Source organism: Tubulanus polymorphus, chromosome 12 (genome assembly GCF_964204645.1).
Source record: "Tubulanus polymorphus chromosome 12, tnTubPoly1.2, whole genome shotgun sequence".
In the NCBI taxonomy this organism is placed as follows: Eukaryota; Metazoa; Nemertea; class Palaeonemertea; order Tubulaniformes; family Tubulanidae; genus Tubulanus; species Tubulanus polymorphus.
The window spans coordinates 2,760,002-2,780,146 of NC_134036.1; the positions used below are offsets into that span (position 1 = coordinate 2,760,002).

General features: G+C 39.6%; 1 protein-coding gene across 3 annotated transcripts; it reads right to left on the bottom strand.

Annotated features, from left to right (window-relative positions):
• Positions 1–826: 826 nt before the first annotated feature.
• Positions 827–19,680, bottom strand: LOC141913821 (glutamyl aminopeptidase-like). Of its 3 annotated transcripts, none has more exons than XM_074804983.1 (18): positions 19,530–19,680; positions 17,870–17,980; positions 9,492–10,113; positions 7,634–7,937; positions 7,070–7,190; positions 6,378–6,532; positions 6,184–6,297; positions 5,594–5,728; positions 5,131–5,262; positions 4,569–4,738; positions 4,162–4,244; positions 3,722–3,905; positions 3,345–3,495; positions 2,948–3,033; positions 2,611–2,715; positions 2,351–2,518; positions 2,122–2,262; positions 827–1,856 (listed from the first exon to the last, which is right to left on the bottom strand). In XM_074804983.1, the coding sequence occupies exons 2-18, from the start codon at positions 17,955–17,957 to the stop codon at positions 1,634–1,636; spliced, it is 2,982 nt and encodes a 993-aa protein (XP_074661084.1). In that variant the 5' UTR covers positions 17,958–17,980; positions 19,530–19,680; the 3' UTR covers positions 827–1,633. The 3 variants fall into 3 exon arrangements, with proteins under 3 accessions (XP_074661084.1, XP_074661085.1, XP_074661086.1); XM_074804984.1 differs by lacking the exons at positions 17,870–17,980; positions 19,530–19,680 and adding exons at positions 15,371–15,394; positions 17,242–17,476; XM_074804985.1 differs by lacking the exons at positions 17,870–17,980; positions 19,530–19,680 and adding an exon at positions 17,242–17,476.
• Between the last annotated feature and the right edge of the window lie 465 nt (positions 19,681–20,145).

Consider the following 20,145-nt stretch of genomic DNA (forward strand, 5'->3'; position numbering starts at 1 on the left):
TACTACCGAGATACCCCACGGCATATTCCGACCTACTCGCCCATTCGACCGATGACTTCATACTAACGTATGGGTTCTAGATTCCTATGAATCCTTACCTACAGAAGGTCGATCTTGACGCCTGACTATCTCGAACCAGGTCAACTTCATCGAACGGTTTTGGCCGGACGAATTTTCAAAAGGCCTCGCGCTTTAATCCGTAGGTAAGCCGCTATAACACATAGCTGATCGGCTTAGTGGCGTGGTTGACTGGTCCCAGGGTAGCGGGTTCGCAGTCGACTGTATCGATGGAAATTTGAAATGATTTCATATTGAAAACCGTTGGTGAAACACTATTCCGTGTTAGAGAATCCCACCAAAACGAGAAAGATGAAGTCCATTCCAAAAAGTTTCCTTCGAGCAGATAATGTATTGAATTGACGCTTCGACTATAACCTATATGTCATCTTAGTTCCTGGGTCCGGTTGCAGTCATGGCTTAGATTAAGACCAAATTATCTAACTACTTAAGACCAGTTTAAACATTTAAGACCACTTTTGGACTGTTCACAACTGGCCCCTGGAGATGACTATAAGGATAAGGATATAGTCGAAACGTTGAATTCAATGAATTTTGAACTTTTCGGAATTCATCTTTCTCGTTTTGTGTGGGATTCTCCATATTTCATATTGAAAATCCCCGCCCGCAATACCTGAATAAAAAGTCGTCTGATCCATCCAATCTGTATGCCTGTCCCGCATTATTGTACATGATTAAAAGACCTTTCCCCGAATTTCATGACCACACAAAAAGGATGAATTAATATAAATTATTTTTTATTAGTCTCGAATGAATTATTTGCTTACGCTTACAATCACAAATAAAAAGAACTCGTTTGCTTGATACATTGATTAAATCTAGAGACATTTTCAACGGCGCCGTTTGGAAAAATAACGGCTGCTGAGCATTACAAGTATACACGAAATTCTTATACAGAAAAAAACAACAATTCTCGATTTATTTGAATCTTGGTTTGTATATGTTACAATTTTTTTTTTATTCATCGCCAAATCTCATTAAAAAAATCCCAATCCACAAATAACGCCAACATTTTCAATTACGTACAATGTATATTTGTTCCACAGTTGAAAAATTTGGAATATTTTCCCCAACCCGCGATTTTAACTTATTACAACCTATCGATTGGTCTGGAAAAACTATCGATCTTGTAACAAGGTGGTGTACCAGGGTGGATCCAGGAAAATTAGAAGGCCAGGGTCCAGATAGAAAGAAAAGGCATTACTCGGATAAAGCAGCCTTAGGCCTCTATTGGGTTTCTGCACTTGGTTTAAGATATTCTTAAAGAAATACATCCTAAAGGTTGCAAATTTCAAGATGATGATGGTAAATTTTTAAATATTCCGTCTTCATACGAAAAGGGCAACCTCAATGGGAAAGTAGGGCCTGACCCGGAGACTATTCCCTAAATCTGCCCCTGGTCTGGCATTATTCATAATAATGCCAACATTTCATTTTCAATTACAATTTATTTTTGGAATATTTCCCCTAAATCCCGATCTCAACTTATTACAACAACATATCAATGAGTCTAGAAAAGCCATCGATCTCGTAAACAAGGGGTCGCGTTGCTAGGCTAGGTCGTCCGTCGTAGCCACTCGATGACGTCGTCTTTGTATTTTTTCAGCCAATCAACGTTCATCTGGATGGTTTCGAGCACCTGATGTACCGCGCGCGCGCCGCTGCCAGTTTTTACGGTCGCGAAGAAATGTTGCACTTCGTCGTGGTCGAATTGAGTCGTAAAATGCGCCGGCGTTCGCAAAATCAGTTTCGTCATATCGAACGAACCTTCTCCGTATCTGCGAAAAATATCAAATAATTTGTCAACATCTTTGAAATATCTGATATCAAAATCGGTATGAGCCAAAAAATTAACATCTTTGGATAACAACAAAATTATTTTATGAGTTTGAAAATCTGTGGGCCAAGAACCACAAACTAAATCAAATCCACACAACTGTGGAACTGGATTCAGAGTCAAATCAAACCCACACAATGACACAACTATGGAACTGGGTCTAAAGTCTAATCAATCCCACACAATAGCCCTATCTAAGTACTAACCTGGATACTAGAAGATCCCAGTTCTGTTGGACGAATCTCCAAGCCAGGTATTTACCGACGCGATTGTTCGCTACCGATATGATCACCGATACTGTATCCTGCGGTCGAATCTTCGTCTGGTCCAAACTGAATTGCAAATACCTGCAAGAAAATATAATATACCAGATGTGAAGTCAGTCGACTCATCAATCATTTGTGATCCATCTTCAGAATTCGCTTTCAAACTTACTTATTTAACAAAATGCCATCTTTAGTGGCGGCTAAAGCGTATAAAAGTTTACTTTTTTCCGAAGGCACTTGTGTTTTGTTGTACTGTTCCCAACAATAGTTCCAGTTGTCCTCGTCGCCGCCGACGATACCGGCATGGTAGACTACATCTTTCAAATTCGGATCCAAGCTACAGAAGAAATAGATATAAAGATGACAGAGGTTAATTGTGGAGGCAATTTGAAGTTAGTAAACTTTGAGAGCTAAGAAGATATAGCTTACACAGTGCCTTGAGTTTTCCAGCCTTCGAATAATTCTTTGCCTTTCTTGATGGATGGTTTATGGTCCAATTTGATAGCTATACTCAGCAACAACGACCGCAGATATCTGTAAAGACAAGAAAAATATTGACATCAGATTTGGTTGCGCCAGATGCTAGTTGAACAGTCTAAGCTTAGATTTTAAGATCCATCTCAAACCATCGGTCCTATAGCTAATGTAACAAGTTAAGACTTATTTCTTAGATCATTGGTATGGCTTTGTAACTGGGATCACTTGATGGCAGAACCCCTTTTTTTCTAACAATAGTCTTAAGCTCTCCGAAATGGATTTTACATACATTTTAAGATTATCAGGTTTATCCCTTGGTGCGTCGTACCAGCCGACCTGTCCCATGATACGCGACATCAAATTCAACATGTATTTCTGAAAAATATGACAACATTGAAAAGTAATCAGCAAAAACAGTAACCCCTTCAGGAATACAATGTCCTACACCTGATGTTAGTTTTACAGCCAAAGTAGTTAACAACAGTAAAAGTCCTTTATAACGCCACTGTTGATACCAATGGAAAACTTGGTGTTATAATGAAATTAGCATTATATGGAAGGCTTTTGAGTAAGATTGGGAAAATTTGTTCTCTATGTTGGCATCAAGGGAGCAATGGCATTAAAATTGACTTCGACTGTATTCTTAAAGCCCCTCAAGGCATTAAATTCCTGACTATGGAACTTACCTTATAGAGATCGTAACCATCAGGTAGATCAGCTAGAACTCGATTCAAATAAAGTAGACTGCGTAAGGCAGAATCCCACGGCACGTATTCCTCTTCTTGGAGCAGATAATGCGTTAGATTCAACGCAGTCACTTGATCTAATTGACCAGCTCTGTATAAGAAAATAAGATATTGTTAATGACCCAAGAGAAAAGCAGCCACCTCTTCTCTGGAAGGCAGGAGATAATCATGCTAATATTCATGAAAGTGAACTTTTCAGTCATGAAAGGCAGATGCCTTCTCTCTTTCCAACTATGGCATAAGAGGAGACCTGAGAAGTTTCAGCTTCCAACTAAAAAGGCAAACAAACCTTTCTAGCTAAGAGTATTTGTGCGTACCTGGCCAATGAAAATGAGTCATCTATCAAACCAGCACGATCAGCTGCGCTGAAGACTGTATAATCCGATCGCAGTTGTTCGATAAGTGCCTGCCAGGTGGCGGCGTCGTAGTTTACGCGGTAGAAACCGATTGTGTTTTTGTTAGCTTTGATCCATTTTGCATTTGCCGGAATTTCGAAGGAAGCTTTTGGTAAATAGAAAGAATTTGGGCGATGTAGGTCCATGTAAAATATGAGGTACAATAAACCTCGCCTGACTCTAGCCTGACAAACTGGAACTAGGAAAATTGTTCCCCAATTAAGCAGCAGTCCAAGTTAATGATCAAAAAATTATGTCAGGAAATGATTTTGGTGTCCAAGTTCATTAAAAGTCTGAGTAAGGCGAGGTTCATTGTATCATGTTTAACACATAATATTGTATAGATCAGGAATGTTTCCTACCTGGTCCTCGTTTTAACCAAACTAATGCGGAGTCCGCTGGTTTCTGATCGGTTGAATAAGTCAGGGGCACGTGCCAAGTGTACCTACAAACGAACCGACATATGAACATATATAACAAATTCATAGGTATTCAACGGATTTTCAAAGAATTTCAGGTAAATTTCAATCTCTTTGTGGCTTTAACCCTTTTAGCAATATGGAACCCCATCACGAAAACTTTCTGAGTTCAAGTCCTAAATACAAATGTTCCATTTTCATTCTTAATTTAACTTCTTTGCCAAAAATCCTTCTTTACGTGCAACATCTTTTGAGTTCAATTCCCAAATATAAACGGTAACAGACATCCTATTTTGAACTGATTGCCCTGTACCCTTCACCCTTGACAGCTCAGTCCTGGATATACCTACTCGAATGGTGATTTAAATTCTTTCGATCTTTCCGCGTTGGGGTTCAGGAGGAAGTATTCTTGCGTCGCCTCGATTTTCGCCGCGTTGCGTTTAAGATTAACGACCGGGTATCCCATCTGTAACGTCCACGTGTCCATCACTTCACTAACGTTCACAGCTCCGTTCACCGCCTGAAATCAATAGATCATCTTATAGTTGTAGTGAAGATAACATAATGTTCATATTCATCAAATATAAATCTTTAACAGAATTTGCTTTTATAACTAGAGTTTACATATATGAACGAATTTAATTAATATATAAGATAAAGGACACAGTGCAGGCATAAATGTGGTATAAAAAGTGCCAAATGCTTCAATTACTAGATCACTCTTCCCAGTCACAGATCAAGTTGCACTCAATGATTAATCATATCTTAGAACTTGTTATTTTTGTTTTAAAATTAATCTATCAACTTTAGTTAGGCCAGGGTATGCTTATTCTTCTTCCAAACTAGCAACTTAAAAAAGAAGTTTTATGAAAAATGTGGAATTCCAATATCTATAATCTTAAGTGTTATTACCTCAGTCAATGCCTCCCAGAGATCTTTCGTTTCAGCATTACCGAACTGATGTTGATGTAAATATGACTTCAACCCTTTCTGCATGATGCCTTTACCAAGGAAACCGTCCAACATTCTTATGATCGATGCACCCTGAAATAAATACCGGTTTATATCATAAATACGACAACATTTAACACGGAGACAATTTGATCATTTATAGGGTTTCCATCTTTTCTGGAAGTTTCTATATCTCTTCAACTTCATGATGCCATAGTGGGATTCTTCAACTTGATGATGCCATAGTGGGATTCTTCAATTCGATGATGCCATAGTGGGGTTCTTTAAGGCAGATGATGCCAGTGGAATTGTTCAAGGCGGATGATACCATAGTGGGATTCTTTTTAAGGCGGTCATCTTTTTAGGAAAGGTATCACATCAAGATGATGATGGTAGCCATCACTTAGGGAAGGAAGATTCTTACCTTATCGTAAGAGATCGTGTCGAATATTTCGTTGATTTGCGAAGGATTGTGAACGGGCACCGATATCGGGTGAGAATTACTCAAACTGTCGAGGTTCATTGCCGGCAGGTTGTTATCGATGACAAACTGGTCGAACTGAATTGAAAAGAAGATAAGAAAATAATAACTGCTCTTGATAAGCAGGGGACAGTAAACCATTTTCAGAGACTGTTCCTGGCAATCAGAGGACAGCAAACCATTTTCAGTGACTGTTCTTGACAATCAGGGGACGTAACCACTATCAGAGACTGTTCCTAACAATCAGGGGATGTAACCATTTTCAGAGACTGTTCCTGACAATAAGGGGACAGTTAAAACGTTGCAGAGACATTGTTTATTTTCAAATCACAAAGAACAATCAGGGGGCAGTAATCCATTGTCATAGTCGTTCCTGACAATCAGGGGACAGTAAACCATTGTAAGAGATTACTGTTCTGAGACCATTCGTGATAATCACGGGACTCCAAACCATTAAGAGATTGCTTTTCTGAGAGTTAACTTTGCCTTCTCAGGAGAATAGCACAATCGTGCTTCTCGCCATGGAAACCTACCATATGCCAGGCTTTGTTGACGATATCAGCGCCGATGAATTCTACAAAACTGGCGAAGCCTTCGTTCAACCACAAATCGTTCCACCATTTCATCGTCACCAAATTACCGAACCACTACAATAAAACAACAATGAGATTTATTCATATAACAATCAGGTCGGTTAATTTCAAACTCGACGATTGCGCACACGTACCTGATGGGCTAATTCATGAGCAATCACCACAGCAACGTATTGTTGATCGTGAGCTGACGATTGTTTCGGATCCCACAATATGGTCGTCATACGATACGTGATTAAACCCCAGTTTTCCATCGCACCCGCAGCGAAGTCGGGAATCGCGATCAAATCTGTGAAATAAATCGTTAGTAGAAAGATGTAGAAAGTGTTAGAGTTAAGTCAAGATGCTGATATAAAACAGCCAGATGATCTCACACTTTATGAAGAAAAGACCTTTAAGTTCAAGAGATCACACAGTGACTGCAGTGGCATTTTCTTTTTTTTTTTTTGATAGGGCAGCGATACTTTTCAAAAGCATCCACTATGCTGGAAAATGACTCATAGCAGAACAGTGCACATGTAGGATTTACTTTGGTTGTTTCATCAGTGCCAACTGAAAACTGACAGCCTCTTGCCATTTGCAACAATTGTTTAGCATTGCGTTTCTAATGTAGGGGAACTACAAGCATACTCATAGCTGGCACCTATTCAACATCCTGGAATAACGGGTCTACTCCTCAATGCTGGCAGTCAACCTAAGTTTTCCATTCCAAGTGATCTCATTGTGTTCGAAATGAAGTAGCTGGCAGTCAACGTGTTAATGCCAGTTTTTCATCCCAAATGGTCTCAATTTTACGAAATAAAGTGAGTGGATAGATTACACTAACCTTGTTTGGGAAGCGGGTATTTGATGCCGAAGTATTCGTCATAATGATCGAGGACTTTCGCCGCGGCTTCCAGTGCGAAACGACCTTGTTCTATTAAATGCGGAGGAGTGTAAACGGATACCTTAAAATACAAAACAATCAAGATATTTACTTCAAGTGGGAGAATGATTTCGAGTAGAAATTAGACAAATATAACATGTTATTTCTCTGCAGGGCGAGGAAGAAGTTGACTTATGCTACAGATTATGCCTATCTATCACACACCCTTCTTTTGTAAGCAATAACTTCTCCTTATCTTTCAACAACCTTTCCTTAAATAATCCAGAGGATAATTCTCATGTTGATACCAGTTGTTTAAATTTTCATCCCTTCAAATGCCTTGTCCTATGCCTTTCCCTTCCCATTTCAAATACATTGAAGGAATATTCATTTTGTAACAGCCAAACTCATTCATGACGCAGTAACTTTTTTTCGGTAACCTCTTCTGGCTCCACATTCTTCCCATTTGAATTCAAAAACTGAAAAACCGTTACCTTTCACTGGTCAATCGATAACTTTTCTTACCTTCACGTTCGACTTCGTTGTCGTCGTCAGATGCGCGTAATCGCACACAACAAACGCGACCAGATACGTGCTCATCTTCTCGCTCGTCTCAAAATGGTCGACTTCGAGATCCGCTGCAGCGGTGGCGCTACCGGTCGTGTCACGCTTGTACGGCTCCGTCGATGATTTCGGCATGTTGAACAACGCGATGTGTTTTTTATCGCGAACCATCGACAATTTGAACGTCGCCTTCAACGACGGTTCGTCAAAGCACGGAAACGCGGCGCGCGCATCCGTCGGTTCGAAATGAGTTGTTGCTAGGTACCTGTAACAACAATACAACACTTTGTTAATAGTTACATTACACGATTCTTAACATTTTTCATTGCATTTTGTGACAGAGGACAGATGCAACTTTTCAATGACATGATATTTAAACAGGGCTAAATGCAATAAGATATCTTTTTTAAAAGGAAACCTGGAACAACTGCAAAAGCATAGGTACTTACAAAGCACAGGCGTTCAGTTACCTCATGGGAAACCTAGGACCATATCAGTTGTCAATAAATAATAAAAGATTTGCAGAAGCCACTGCTATGGCTACAAAACATTTCGTTGCACGAATACTGAGAAACTATCAGAGATATCTCTATTAAGAGTTTCCGGTGCCGCTGTGGTACTGGTGAATGCCATGGACGATTAATCATTAATCCCTTCAGCTCCAGTACTTTTATTCCTATACCCCAACAAAAAGGATCTGGGTGGAGTTTCATAGATGAAGGGGCAAAATAATACCTTTGAAATTATTTACCATTGTTTGTAAGATGATTATCATCATAGAACTTTGATTAGAGTTCTATGATATCATCAACGTTGAGGATTTATCCCTAGGGGTAACTTTGATTTTTAAAAGATGTCAAAAAATGCATCAATGATGATTTAAGGTAAGACGTAATGGGACTCAATAATAAAGCAGTGCACTCATTCATTCATTATCTTATGATGAAGCACGATCCATCATCGAGCTATGCACCGTCGTAGAAAATGCCTTTTCTGTTTCCATGGCAATGACACCTGGATCGCGCAGTTAATCTAAATTTATTTGCTGTAGTAATAATAAAATTCTTGTGGCAGTCCCCGGTGATGGTGATGCGCGGCAATGCGCAAGAGCGAGGCTTATCAGCAGGAGTTAGATTGTCTATCCTTGCTTAAGGCACTGAAAACGTAAATTTGTGTCATAGTGGAAGTATGGAGCCATAGAATGAGGTGGACAGATTGAAAAGCTAAATGAAAAAATGAATTTGTGATGTCCAGAAAAACCTCATAATCACATTTCACTCTCAAACTGACATTTTGCTACAGCAGACAATCAATTGGAAATGGAGACTAAAGAGAATGGTGTTAGCAGGTCATATGGGAAAGACATCATAGACCTATACAACTTTGTTAGTTTCTGTAACTGCTATCAGAACTAGTTCATTTTTGAGAATGACATTTGGAATTGGAATGTGAAAGGAATAAACAATTTACTTACAGAATGAAAGGGGGCCATCCATAAAGCTTCCAAACTGATATTGTTTGTGGTAATTTCGACCAGGTCCCCACCGCTGAACTCAAGAGAACCGCAAACTCAGTAGAGTAGCTTAATTAGATCTATGTAGATCCAAAGTAGTAGATCAATCTTCATTATCCCTTTCATCACAAACCCGGTTGTTAGTAATGCCAAGGAAAAATCTCACTTGTTATCAACGTTAGAGGCTATATTTTCAGGGGCTTCCCAAAAAAAACAAACCCATTAGAATAAAAGGGGCCACCCATAAAGCTCTTAAACTGGTTGTTAACCAGGTCATCGACCCCCAAAATCCCGAATGAAACGCACCTTTTTTCGCCCTTTTCCGTTTCGTATGAACTCAAATAAAACCCGGACATTCCGGTCGATAGCTTCGCGTCAAATTCCAAATTGATCGTCAAAACTTCGTTTTTACGCAGTTGCCGCTCGACTTGAATCATGTATTGTTGATTTTTCTCGTTTTCGAGCGTTTTAACGATCGCGATCGGACGATGCATCGCGGACATAACCTCGCGTTTCGTTACGTTCAGTTTATCGACGTGGAATATAATCCAGTCGGTTTCCTCGACGACGCGTACGTTTATACTCTCCTCGCCGCGGAACGTGAACGCCGTCAAATCCGGATGCATCCGAATTTCGTACGACAATGGCACGATCGTCGACGGTAACAGGATCTTGTTCCACGGATACTTTACGCTCGACGTATCCATTCTCTTTGAAGAGTTCGTTTGCAGGTTGATGTTTTTGTTGGTATTGGCAACGGCGCACGGAGACGGGGAACGAGCTAGCGCAGCGATTAGTGCAACAATGACAATTACGAGTCCGACGACGACAGCGATTAGAGCCGCACGACCTTGACTGCAGACAACCTGTTTGCAACGTTCAACCGGCTTCGGTTCGTAATGTGACCTCTTTCCTGCCTGACCTTGACCTGAATAAATAGAAGTTTGAAAATCATCATCATTAATTAAAAATTATCGATATTTATGCATTATTTCCAAAAAATGGTTTCAATTTAGTTTCAAGTTGCAAAAAATTTTTATGCTTTCATTTTTAGTAACAAGTGACTTGAACTTCTTTCTAACTTTCTCAATCAAATATTCCATGAATATCAAAATCTGTACTATTACTGTTAGGAAGCGCAGCAGGACAACTTGTCACAATTTATCCTGCTTTGTAAGTTTCTAATTGTCAGGATCCAGTATCAATGTCAGGCACCACAATCCCTTCATACAAAACTGAATAAAAATTGTGATGCTAGACATGGATACTGGATCCTGACTATTACAAACTATGATCACCATTCTATATCCCTCTCTCCTGGTTGTAGGGTAGCCTAGGGGAAGCCTCCCTAGGAACCCCACTCTGGTTCAGTGTTTCGTTTTTAACTTATTCCAATATCGTTATGGAAGAGAGGACATATTGCATGTGAAATAAATGATCTGTAGAAATGAGGTAATCACTGAATAATAACAATTTAACAATGTCAAAAGAAGAAACGAAAGGAAAACCAGTTGACAAAAAACAGAAGAAAAAGTCTTCCATTCCGATTCCAAAAGGATAAACCCAATCACTTAGCCCATCGATGGCAATTAAGAAATACCCTAAATCATCTCGCTATTTTCAATACCTACTTTAAACAGGTTTCCTTGAAAAGACCAAGAAAGAGAAGAGACGCTATAATGACAATGTGGGGATGTCCTCAATACACCGGGGAATCCCGTTAATGACGTCACATTTTACGCAGTTCAATTCAATCAATGTTTATTGATTATCGATTGTTTACCGATCAATCCAATCCGATCGAATTTTATTGGCACAAATCCGCATTACCCGCTGATTACGAATGAATTTTGGTGTTACATTAAATAAATGATAATCCATTAATAAATTCAAAGTTGGTATCTATCTAATATGGAGAGAACCATCATTTCAAATGCCACTTGAGGCCAACGGCTGACTCCGACTTCCATTGGTGAAAACTTTTGAAAATGTCTATATGATCTAAATCCAAAAACCGGTGGAACTTTGATTTCCCTACGTATTTTTCAATGGTAATGCATGTGAAATTCACTAAGAACCCACTTAAGTGTTGCGGCCGTTCGTGGCAACACTCGAGGGACCAGGACACTTCTATAATGAGTGCTGCGGCAAAGTGACGGACACAATGCTCAGCTCGAAACGTTGACAGCGAGTGTCTTACCAATTTTTCATGGCAAATTAATTAGTCAAGGGTGGATCCGGGAGCCAACTTGGAGGTCTTGTCACCCAAAAGGGCATTTTGATGTCCACAAAGGCAATTAGCGACACTACCACACTAAACATCTTCGTTGACAAACTAGAAGGGCTCCCTCCGGATCCAACCCTGAAAATTGCATTCGTCTAGCAGCACTATCTCGATCTCTGTACATAGCCTCATGCTTTCCGTGAAATAAATTTTGAACTTGAACTTGAAGATGAAGGACACAGGCCTTTTCCGAAACGGTCGATAACATTGAGCATATCTGTTCTAGATACACATTTTCAATAGTAATTTCAATGTTATTATTTACAAAAATGTGCGAAAATAATGTCCCCCACTGCGCAATACGGGCCAGCACTTTATCGATGAACTAAATCATGTTTGACACAAATACTAAACCGCGGCGGGGAAGTTGAAACATCTGCCGCTAAAATTCTATGGTTTATAACTTCATTTGCCAGGTGTTAAATTAATAATTTTCCACACAACATCGGATCGATATTCGCTCATTGTCAACTGTTTCATATTTACTACCCAGATCAGTGTAATGAAGATAAACACGCGAAGTATTATTGAAAATGATCTATAGAAACTCGGATTTATCAGACACGGTTAAAATTGCCCCAAGAATAGAGAGGAGCCATTACAAAGTCCAAGGGCCACAGTTAGAATATGTGACAAGCATTACACATTGAATCAAGATGGACTTGGACTGATTTTTGTTGTGGTGAGATTAGCCATGCAACCAAAATTGGTTATGATTTCAATAATGAATTGGAGCCATTACAAAAAACCCAGGGACAGTTGCACAAAACATCGTAAATTGGATCAAGATGGACTTAGACTGGTTTCATGTTTTGAGATTGAGTGTGAACGAAAATTGGTTATGATTTGAACATTGCTTTAAACTAGCCTCACGTTCTGCTTTTTTTACATTCGATGATGGAGCGAATTAGCTTAGGCCTAGATTGGCATTGAATTTGCAAAATGACAAGCCGATAATTACAGACTTAAATAAAAACCAGCACCAGAAGAAAATGACAGTAGTCTTGTACCATTGTGATGAGGAAATTCATGGACCGTGCGAACTGGTACCAGCAAGTAAAGGTTTCCTCAACGCTCGAGTTTAGTTCGTGGAATGAAAATGAAAGTGATCTTTGTACCGTTTTGATTAGAAAATCCATGGATCGTGAAATGATGCCCCATTAAAGTTTTTCGATGATCGTGGGTGTTACGATTAGATTGGCATGAATTCAATTATATATTTTTGAAAGTTAATCAATCAATCATTCTATTAGATTTACGCCGCGAAGAGTTTCTAGTGTATTTTCCTCCAATCGCCTATGCTGTCACACGACGAGCGCTCCCAGCAGCAGCTGTTGTTGTACCGGTATATACTGATTACAAAACGATAGAGAGACACCGACTGCATTTACGTCAACTACTGATGGAAATCTTGATAAATCACGCGAGACATCAAAACGATATAATATGCGCACGCATGCACGATCGATACGAAATATTACAGTAGATATAAAACATCGCCTAAATCAGATAAATTGGGAACTGTGTCGAAATGCCTCCCCTAATTCATGCCCCCTTACAGAAGTCAGTAACCTGTCTGTGGTTTAGTTTCACGATCGGATATTTTCACAAACCACATAAGCTCATTGGTACAAGCCCGTCCGATTATAAAAAACTTACCACCAACGATTAGGTAACTAACTACTCTTAGGATTTAAGGCCCCGAATAATGCGGACGCTTAATGCTAGGTGTAAGGGTTATGGTTATAGGGTTAGCAGCCTCATTATATGGCTCTGCCACTTAATCTGTCAATCTATTGTTGAGAGGCATCTAACATCGGGGCATCGGATTCTATGACACCATCAACTTTTGAGCAACTGCAGTCCCTGAATTGTATGTGGTAAACTCAATCATCATAGCTTACTGGTTTATATATGTTGAAATGCCGATGTCAGCCCGATGCCAACGATATGAACTCATTTCTTTTCAATGTCTTAGACTACGGCTGATGGCCACCGACTGAGAGGGCAGGGTCTAGGGAACCTGTTTTGCGGTTGAATGATTCTCATATGCATGATATAGTATAATTTCCCAGTCCGAAACGCGCTTCTCATCTTGTATAAGAAGTATTAAACACTGCCCTGATCATGGACATATTAACTAACGGCGATGGTGCGATATATGAGAAAATCTTTCAATTATTTACGGACTTATCTATGCTAATAGTGTTGCCCTTTTTACTGTATGGAATTATCCGGAGGTTTGACGATCGGATATTTACACAGTAAAAATAGCTCTTAGCGCTATCCAATACTAATCGATTAGGTTGCTGAAGAATAGCCAGTTACAGCTTAGAAAATTCATTATAGAGGTTCTTAAATGCAGTTTATTTCACTGAACTGGGACGCGGTTATCTCGGGACTATGATGAACTTAGACAAATATTAAATCATTTTTCTGACTTTCGAACCTATTTCCCGTCCCATCGAGGATCGGCAATAGAATCTACAGCATTTTCTGTTTAAATCGAAGTAAATAATTGGGGAGATTCGGTTCCTTTTTGCAACCGATAGCCCCAAGAAGACAGTGTATATAGATGACGTTCTAGGCTAGACGCAGTCTCGTCACTGGACCGCATTAACTAGAGAACCTGCGACATCCCGATTTCATAGTATCGCTAGAGCATCGGGAATCAATGAAGGAAACCTTCACGTGAGTGATGATGTTGTCGCTGATGATGCATGATGCTTGCACGTTACTGATGAGCATGTTGCCAATGGCGACCGGATGATGCTGTGGAGTATATGGACCCGAGGACTGTTTTATCAGCGTGGTTTGTGTGTTGTGTAGTATTTGGCTGTTGTTGTTGGTAGAAAGCGATAGCCGCGTGTAAAGCAAACCGGTAATTGTGGGGAGATGTATTCGTCATCCGTTTAGACCAAGGTGTGGAACATTGCCCGTCTAAAAAATAGTGAAGCATGATAAAAAATATAACAATGCTTGAAATGCAGGACCAGCCATATTTCAATAAAATTGACACTCGATCTTGGTGGGCCCATATCTACGACCCAGAATCAGAAATAAGGCTTCAATTTAGGAGACCTACCCCTTTCGATTAAAATGCATTCATTATTACTGTGTCGATCGTGCACTTTAGGGCCACAATTCGACAGATGGCCTAGAATCGGAACGAAGGCCTTAGCAAAAATCCAGAAGACCAGTGACTTTCGTTAAACCAGGGCAAATGTGGACTTAACTTGGTCTTCTTGGCTTATTTGTTCCCATCATTGGCGATAAGCGTTTGCAATCGGATAGGCTTGTTGTACCTACGTTTGTGAAAATATTCAATCGTGAAACTGACCGCAGACAGGCTACAGACCTAATATCTTGGTGGTCTTAATTTCTGGGAGGCCCCGAATGAAAACTCGATCCAAGTAGAAGAGCTTAGATCTTAAAAACGGTGTCTGACATTTTGTGAAGTCACAAACATGACTTAACTTGCAGATTATTATATCTCAAGACTCGACTGTGCAACCTGGATACTGACCCAAAACTTGTGCAAAGGCCACACATGAAAATCTTTCCACAGAATAACAATATTCACCTTAAACCAAAACATGAATCGGAAATTAGAAAACAAAACTTGAAAAAAATCATGACGATAAAAGTCACAAGTCCCATGCACGAAAAAAGAAGTATTTGAAACCACATCCAGGAAATGAGAAAGTCGGCAACTTCATCAAAGTAAAAAGGTCAACTCAGATCATCGCGATAAAGATTTCTATGCGTAGGCCAAATACCGGAAATAATGACTCCAAGGAAAGTGTGGTAAGTATTATGAAAACCTGTATCCATGATTGTTCACATTTAAAGATGAGAAAAACCTCCCAGAAAATGTTGCAGATAAAAAAGATGAACTTACGGTTGCGCAAAGGTTGGCTTTCATCTGAAAATATCGTTGTCATAATATGTTATTCGCTCGACCTGATGTACATCAGGGCAAGAATTCTCCAAAGTCAAAACTTGTTCTCAGATATTCAGGGGTATGGGGTGGACGATGTGGTGCTTGTCTGAGGAAGATTACAATTAATAGAAGCTTTCGAACCGGACCATCGAAAGAGAAAGTATAGATATAACCCCTTTTCTGGAAGAGCAATATCATCGAAAAAAGTCAATGTTTCAATATCGAATTTTTCCAACGTTGCAACATATTTATGGATTACGATAAAACTAAACTGTATTAATATGCGCGATAATTCAGCGATTTTATAAAGCTCTCGGGAGCTGCTGACACAGCAGGTGTGCCTATGCTGGCAGCTACCTACATCAGCTACCGAACGTGCTTACGAATTGTTATTAATATTCCAAGTATAATCTGGATTATTCAAATCCAACACAGACAAACGATATGCTTGCTATTCATGCAATACTGCAATGTATTATTGAGTGATTCGATGTATTACCATCAATTCATGTTAATAAAATATGCCGAATTTTACCAAGCTATTCCACGAAAATTAATTATGAAATTCCTTACAACTTACGGAAATTATAAATCATTTGAGCCCAACAACCCTGCAATCTATTATCATTATTTGGAATTCTAATTGAAAGTTCCACGTTTCTGGTTAAGAGAGGCACATCTGATTGTGGAAAGTTTCTCGGGCCTTAACCATTTAGTAGTCCACTTTGAAATTTTTACCAAATTATCTTGTCATCATCTCTAGAATACGAAGCACACTACAGAATAGAAACTACCTACAAACCGCTTACCTTTGGCGTAGTTTAAAAAAAGGAATAGCTAAAATATAATCGTAGTATAGGAGAGCTTAAACATCAAGGAATCGCTTCCTCGTCCGCAATGAACTATATGAATCTGTATCGCACGGTAAAAACGTTATATTATTTTCAACAAATGGCAATCTATATTTTTTTCGCTGCGCTAAACTCTCCAGAATTTGTGTGGCAGCTGCGTGAATTTTGTTATTCAAACCATTTCAAGTGTTTGATTTAATCAAAATCTACTCGATATGGCCAACTTGAACAACAACCTTAAATCAATACACTGCCAAATCGTGAAAATCTTCTTTTTTAAATTACGTCACTTGTCATGTGCAATATAATATATCTATGATGACATCTGTAGATTTTCCCTTCCTAGTTTTACATACATACATATATAGGAAACAACGAATGTTATCGATTTCGAACGGTTTGTCGCACACTATTTATTGAAAAAGTTATCCTAGATTCGAATAAAAGAATGCTCGGTATTAAACCAGTTTGAAATTCACAATTAGATTGGAAAAACTTCCTGGTAGTTTCTTCGTATATGCTTTGTGTATATCTATACCTTACTTGTATTTTGCTAGATGAATTGATTCATGCCTAAAGCACTGATGCATCATGGCGAATGGAAATGCTAATGCTGAAATAGGGACGGAGAAACTTAATTCAATTAGACGATTCTCATGTGGTCACATAGTTTATCACGGGTCTAGGAACTGCGTTTTAAGATAAAAAACAAGCTCGAATAAAGTCCAAGCTCGTGTGAAAATGAACGTGTAAGCTACCGCGGGATAGAACCTTGTTCAAGAAAGAACTGGGCAGCGGTCGATGCCACCAACAATACACAACGTTTAACTTTGTGTCTCTGCTTTATGTGACGTCACACGCAAACAAGACAGACGACAGTGCAGCGCGGCGAAGACAATTTTATTGATTTCTTTTTGTCGAGGAGATACAACAACAACAATAAAGCTCGCAGCTCCTCGCGTGTATGGTGAACCTTACCTGATAGAAACGACACTTCTTCTATCTCATTATCTGACATTCTATTTAAAAATTTTCCAAATCAGAAATAACCGACACGGTATTGTAATAAAATCCGAACGCTACGTTAAGTGCGCGCATTGATTGAGAGTTGTGTAATAATAAAGTTCTTGTCTGTGACTGTTTGTTGTAGAGCAAACCGCTCGCGCACGCCGTGGCTGCTCGCACTGTCTGTCACACGACAACGACGACGCCGACGACGTCGACAGTCAGTTTATTAACGTCCAGATTAGTATCGCGCGCGCGACTGCCGGAATGACAGCAATCCGTTCGCCATCTGGCGGTTGATAGAATCATTACGTTGATAGAATTATTACGCCTTGTCAAGTTACTTTCGTTCTATGTGAGAACTCAAAGGGGCACCACCAAGTGGTTCTCCGAGTAGCTTCTTAGGAGCGGATTCAGGGGATCTGAGACTTGCACAAGTCCATCATCAGGACCGGCACATCCAAAAGGATCTCGATATTTTGTCCAGGCCTTTAAATGCAACGCAATGTCTAACATCACTAATTGAAGCCATCCATAATAGGCCTTTTATCTACTCTAGATCTAATCAATTAAAGTGAATATGAATATTTTAGATCATCACCTTTTTCTTGACCAGTGGTGCCGAAATTTCCCACTGACGTCGACGACTGGTTGAAATCGTCTTTCAATTTTTTCTTTTCCAGTTCCATCGCATGTAGGCCTAGCACGCAGTCTGCATTACAAAAACAACAATACTGTTTGTGTGTTTTCTCTTTGGCCTCTGTGAAAGGGTGGAGCCAGAAAGTTTGGAGGGTGCCGGGGACCAGGATACTGAAGGGCACTTCGCGACGGGCAGCCAACAAAATTTTTGTTGTTCTTCAAGGCTATTTGAAGGCTGCCATGAGGATATAATTCATATATCTTCATAAAATGAAAACAAATTCCTAAAAATGTTGAGCACGTTAAGAGATTTAGGGGGTCATCCAGTCCCCCCTTTGAATCCGCCCTTGCTGTGAAGAAGTTCAAAGGTTTCTGTATCATGATTTAATTATTGATGGTATTCCAAGTTCTCCCTCTGTGGGTGAAAGCGTTTAATCTATACAGATAGATACAAGGTTCTGGATGAAATGTGCCACGAAACCAGAAGAAATTGCCATAAATTTTGAATCGGAATCCCTGAAAATCTTGAATTCGTTATTGAAAAGAACTTACCATTTGAGATTTTATTCTTTTGCGTAGAAAATATCTATCGTGCCCCAATATCATATGATATAATGTTGATCGTATGGAAAATACCTATTGTTCTTAAAGCATGTGACATTTTCGACACTTACGCTTAATCTTAACCTAATATTCTATATTTGCTTTGAGTACCATTTCAGTGACGAGCGACCGTATAGCGCTTGCACATTTTCAATACTTCAAACATGCATCAGTACGGTCTTCTTATACCTTTTGGAATGAGGTACATTTCAAATCCGAACCTGATTATGGCAAAGTTTCGTTCCTTTTCCCATCAACAAGGGGAAAGGGACATCAAACCTGGTAATAATGCCCCGAGTGCAGCGCTCAAAGGGCCGAGGAAAAGCCAAGTTGAAATCAGGGATCAGCATGCCTACATATTCATAATTCAGAAATTTTTGAGTCATGGGCTACTAACCGTTTTATGGTCGGAGACTGAATGACGCCTCTTCCTCGGTCGGGCGAGGAAAAAGCAACCTACGAGTGGGCCCAGAGGAAAATCGGACCTGGCAGAAATGCTCCAGCGAATGCTTTGAGAAACCCAGTTCAAATCAGGGATCAGTATAGCCTTAAAAGTGCCCGTATCAAGTTCAAAATATTACTCACTGTATTCAAGTGTGTAAATGGCTTGGCACCACAGTATTTGCAGGACATTTTGACAAGACCGGAACTAGTCCGAATTACCAGATCAGTTTATTCTGACAATCTTAAGGTACTGCGCACAAAAACTTGCTCTGGTGACAGGGCATTTTCAGTGTGCGGCCCTAAACCGTGGAACAGTCTTCCATCGGAACTAAAGTCTGCCAAATCCGTTGACAGTTTCAAAACCATGTTAAAGTCCTGGCTGTTTAAAGAGCACTTCACCACTGAGGAGATAGCGCTTTGAACGCATATTGTGGAAAGGCGCTATAGTTTAAAAGACACTTTGTTATGTTATGTTATGTTAAAAGTTCTAAATTAAATGATGCACCTGCTTAGCAGTAAAAAAGAAACTTCCAGTTTCTTAAGAGTCCAGTGGTGTGAGAGAATAATGTTGTTACCTTGAATCTCACCCGATCCAAAACTTCCAGCACGAATATATTATATACACTGTTTTTACATCCTCGTTTGTTACCTTATCAAAATGATGATGTGTATTACCGTCGTGCTGGGAACTATAACAGCCACCAGCACACAACCACCTTTCTGTACGGTGATTATGATTCCGGATATATAGTGATCAATTTGAGTGGACCTATTTATATATATAAATATAGATATAGGGTACAATCATGCTTAGCAATTATCTATAATAAAATATATTGGATTCAGGTCGACGGTATAGTATACTGTCGTATTATCCTTAGTCATGCGGCATGCTGCAATTGTAAGGTGGTTCCCCCGGTGGTTCCGCAACTATGAGTTCGATTCGAATATGGTAAGAACTGCTGAAAAAAGTGGAAAGTGTCCTTATTGCAATTCGAACTCACTTGTCACTCAGCATTGGTGACTGTGAATGCTTCAGCATCACACCTTATCCTACTGAAGGGACGCTATCTATTTGATATGTCCCCTACAAACCTGTCGCTCATTTAGCCTTTGAAATCAGAGTATTGCCTCAAAAAATCGAATCAGTATTTCTCTGGCAGAAATGGTAACGAAACACTAAAATTCAGG

What these genes read in the sequence shown, in the direction of transcription:
- LOC141913821 (XM_074804983.1), bottom strand. Translation starts at nt 17,957, where the DNA reads ATGGAACTGGAAAAGAAAAAATTGAAAGACGATTTCAACCAGTCGTCG. An exon ending in TCTGGGAGGCATTGACTGAG is followed by an intron (nt 4,739 to 5,130) that starts GTAATAACACTT and finishes TATTGATTTCAG; the next exon opens with GCGGTGAACGGAGCTGTGAA. An exon ending in TTGGTTAAAACGAGGACCAG is followed by an intron (nt 3,906 to 4,161) that starts GTAGGAAACATT and finishes ATTTACCAAAAG; the next exon opens with CTTCCTTCGAAATTCCGGCA.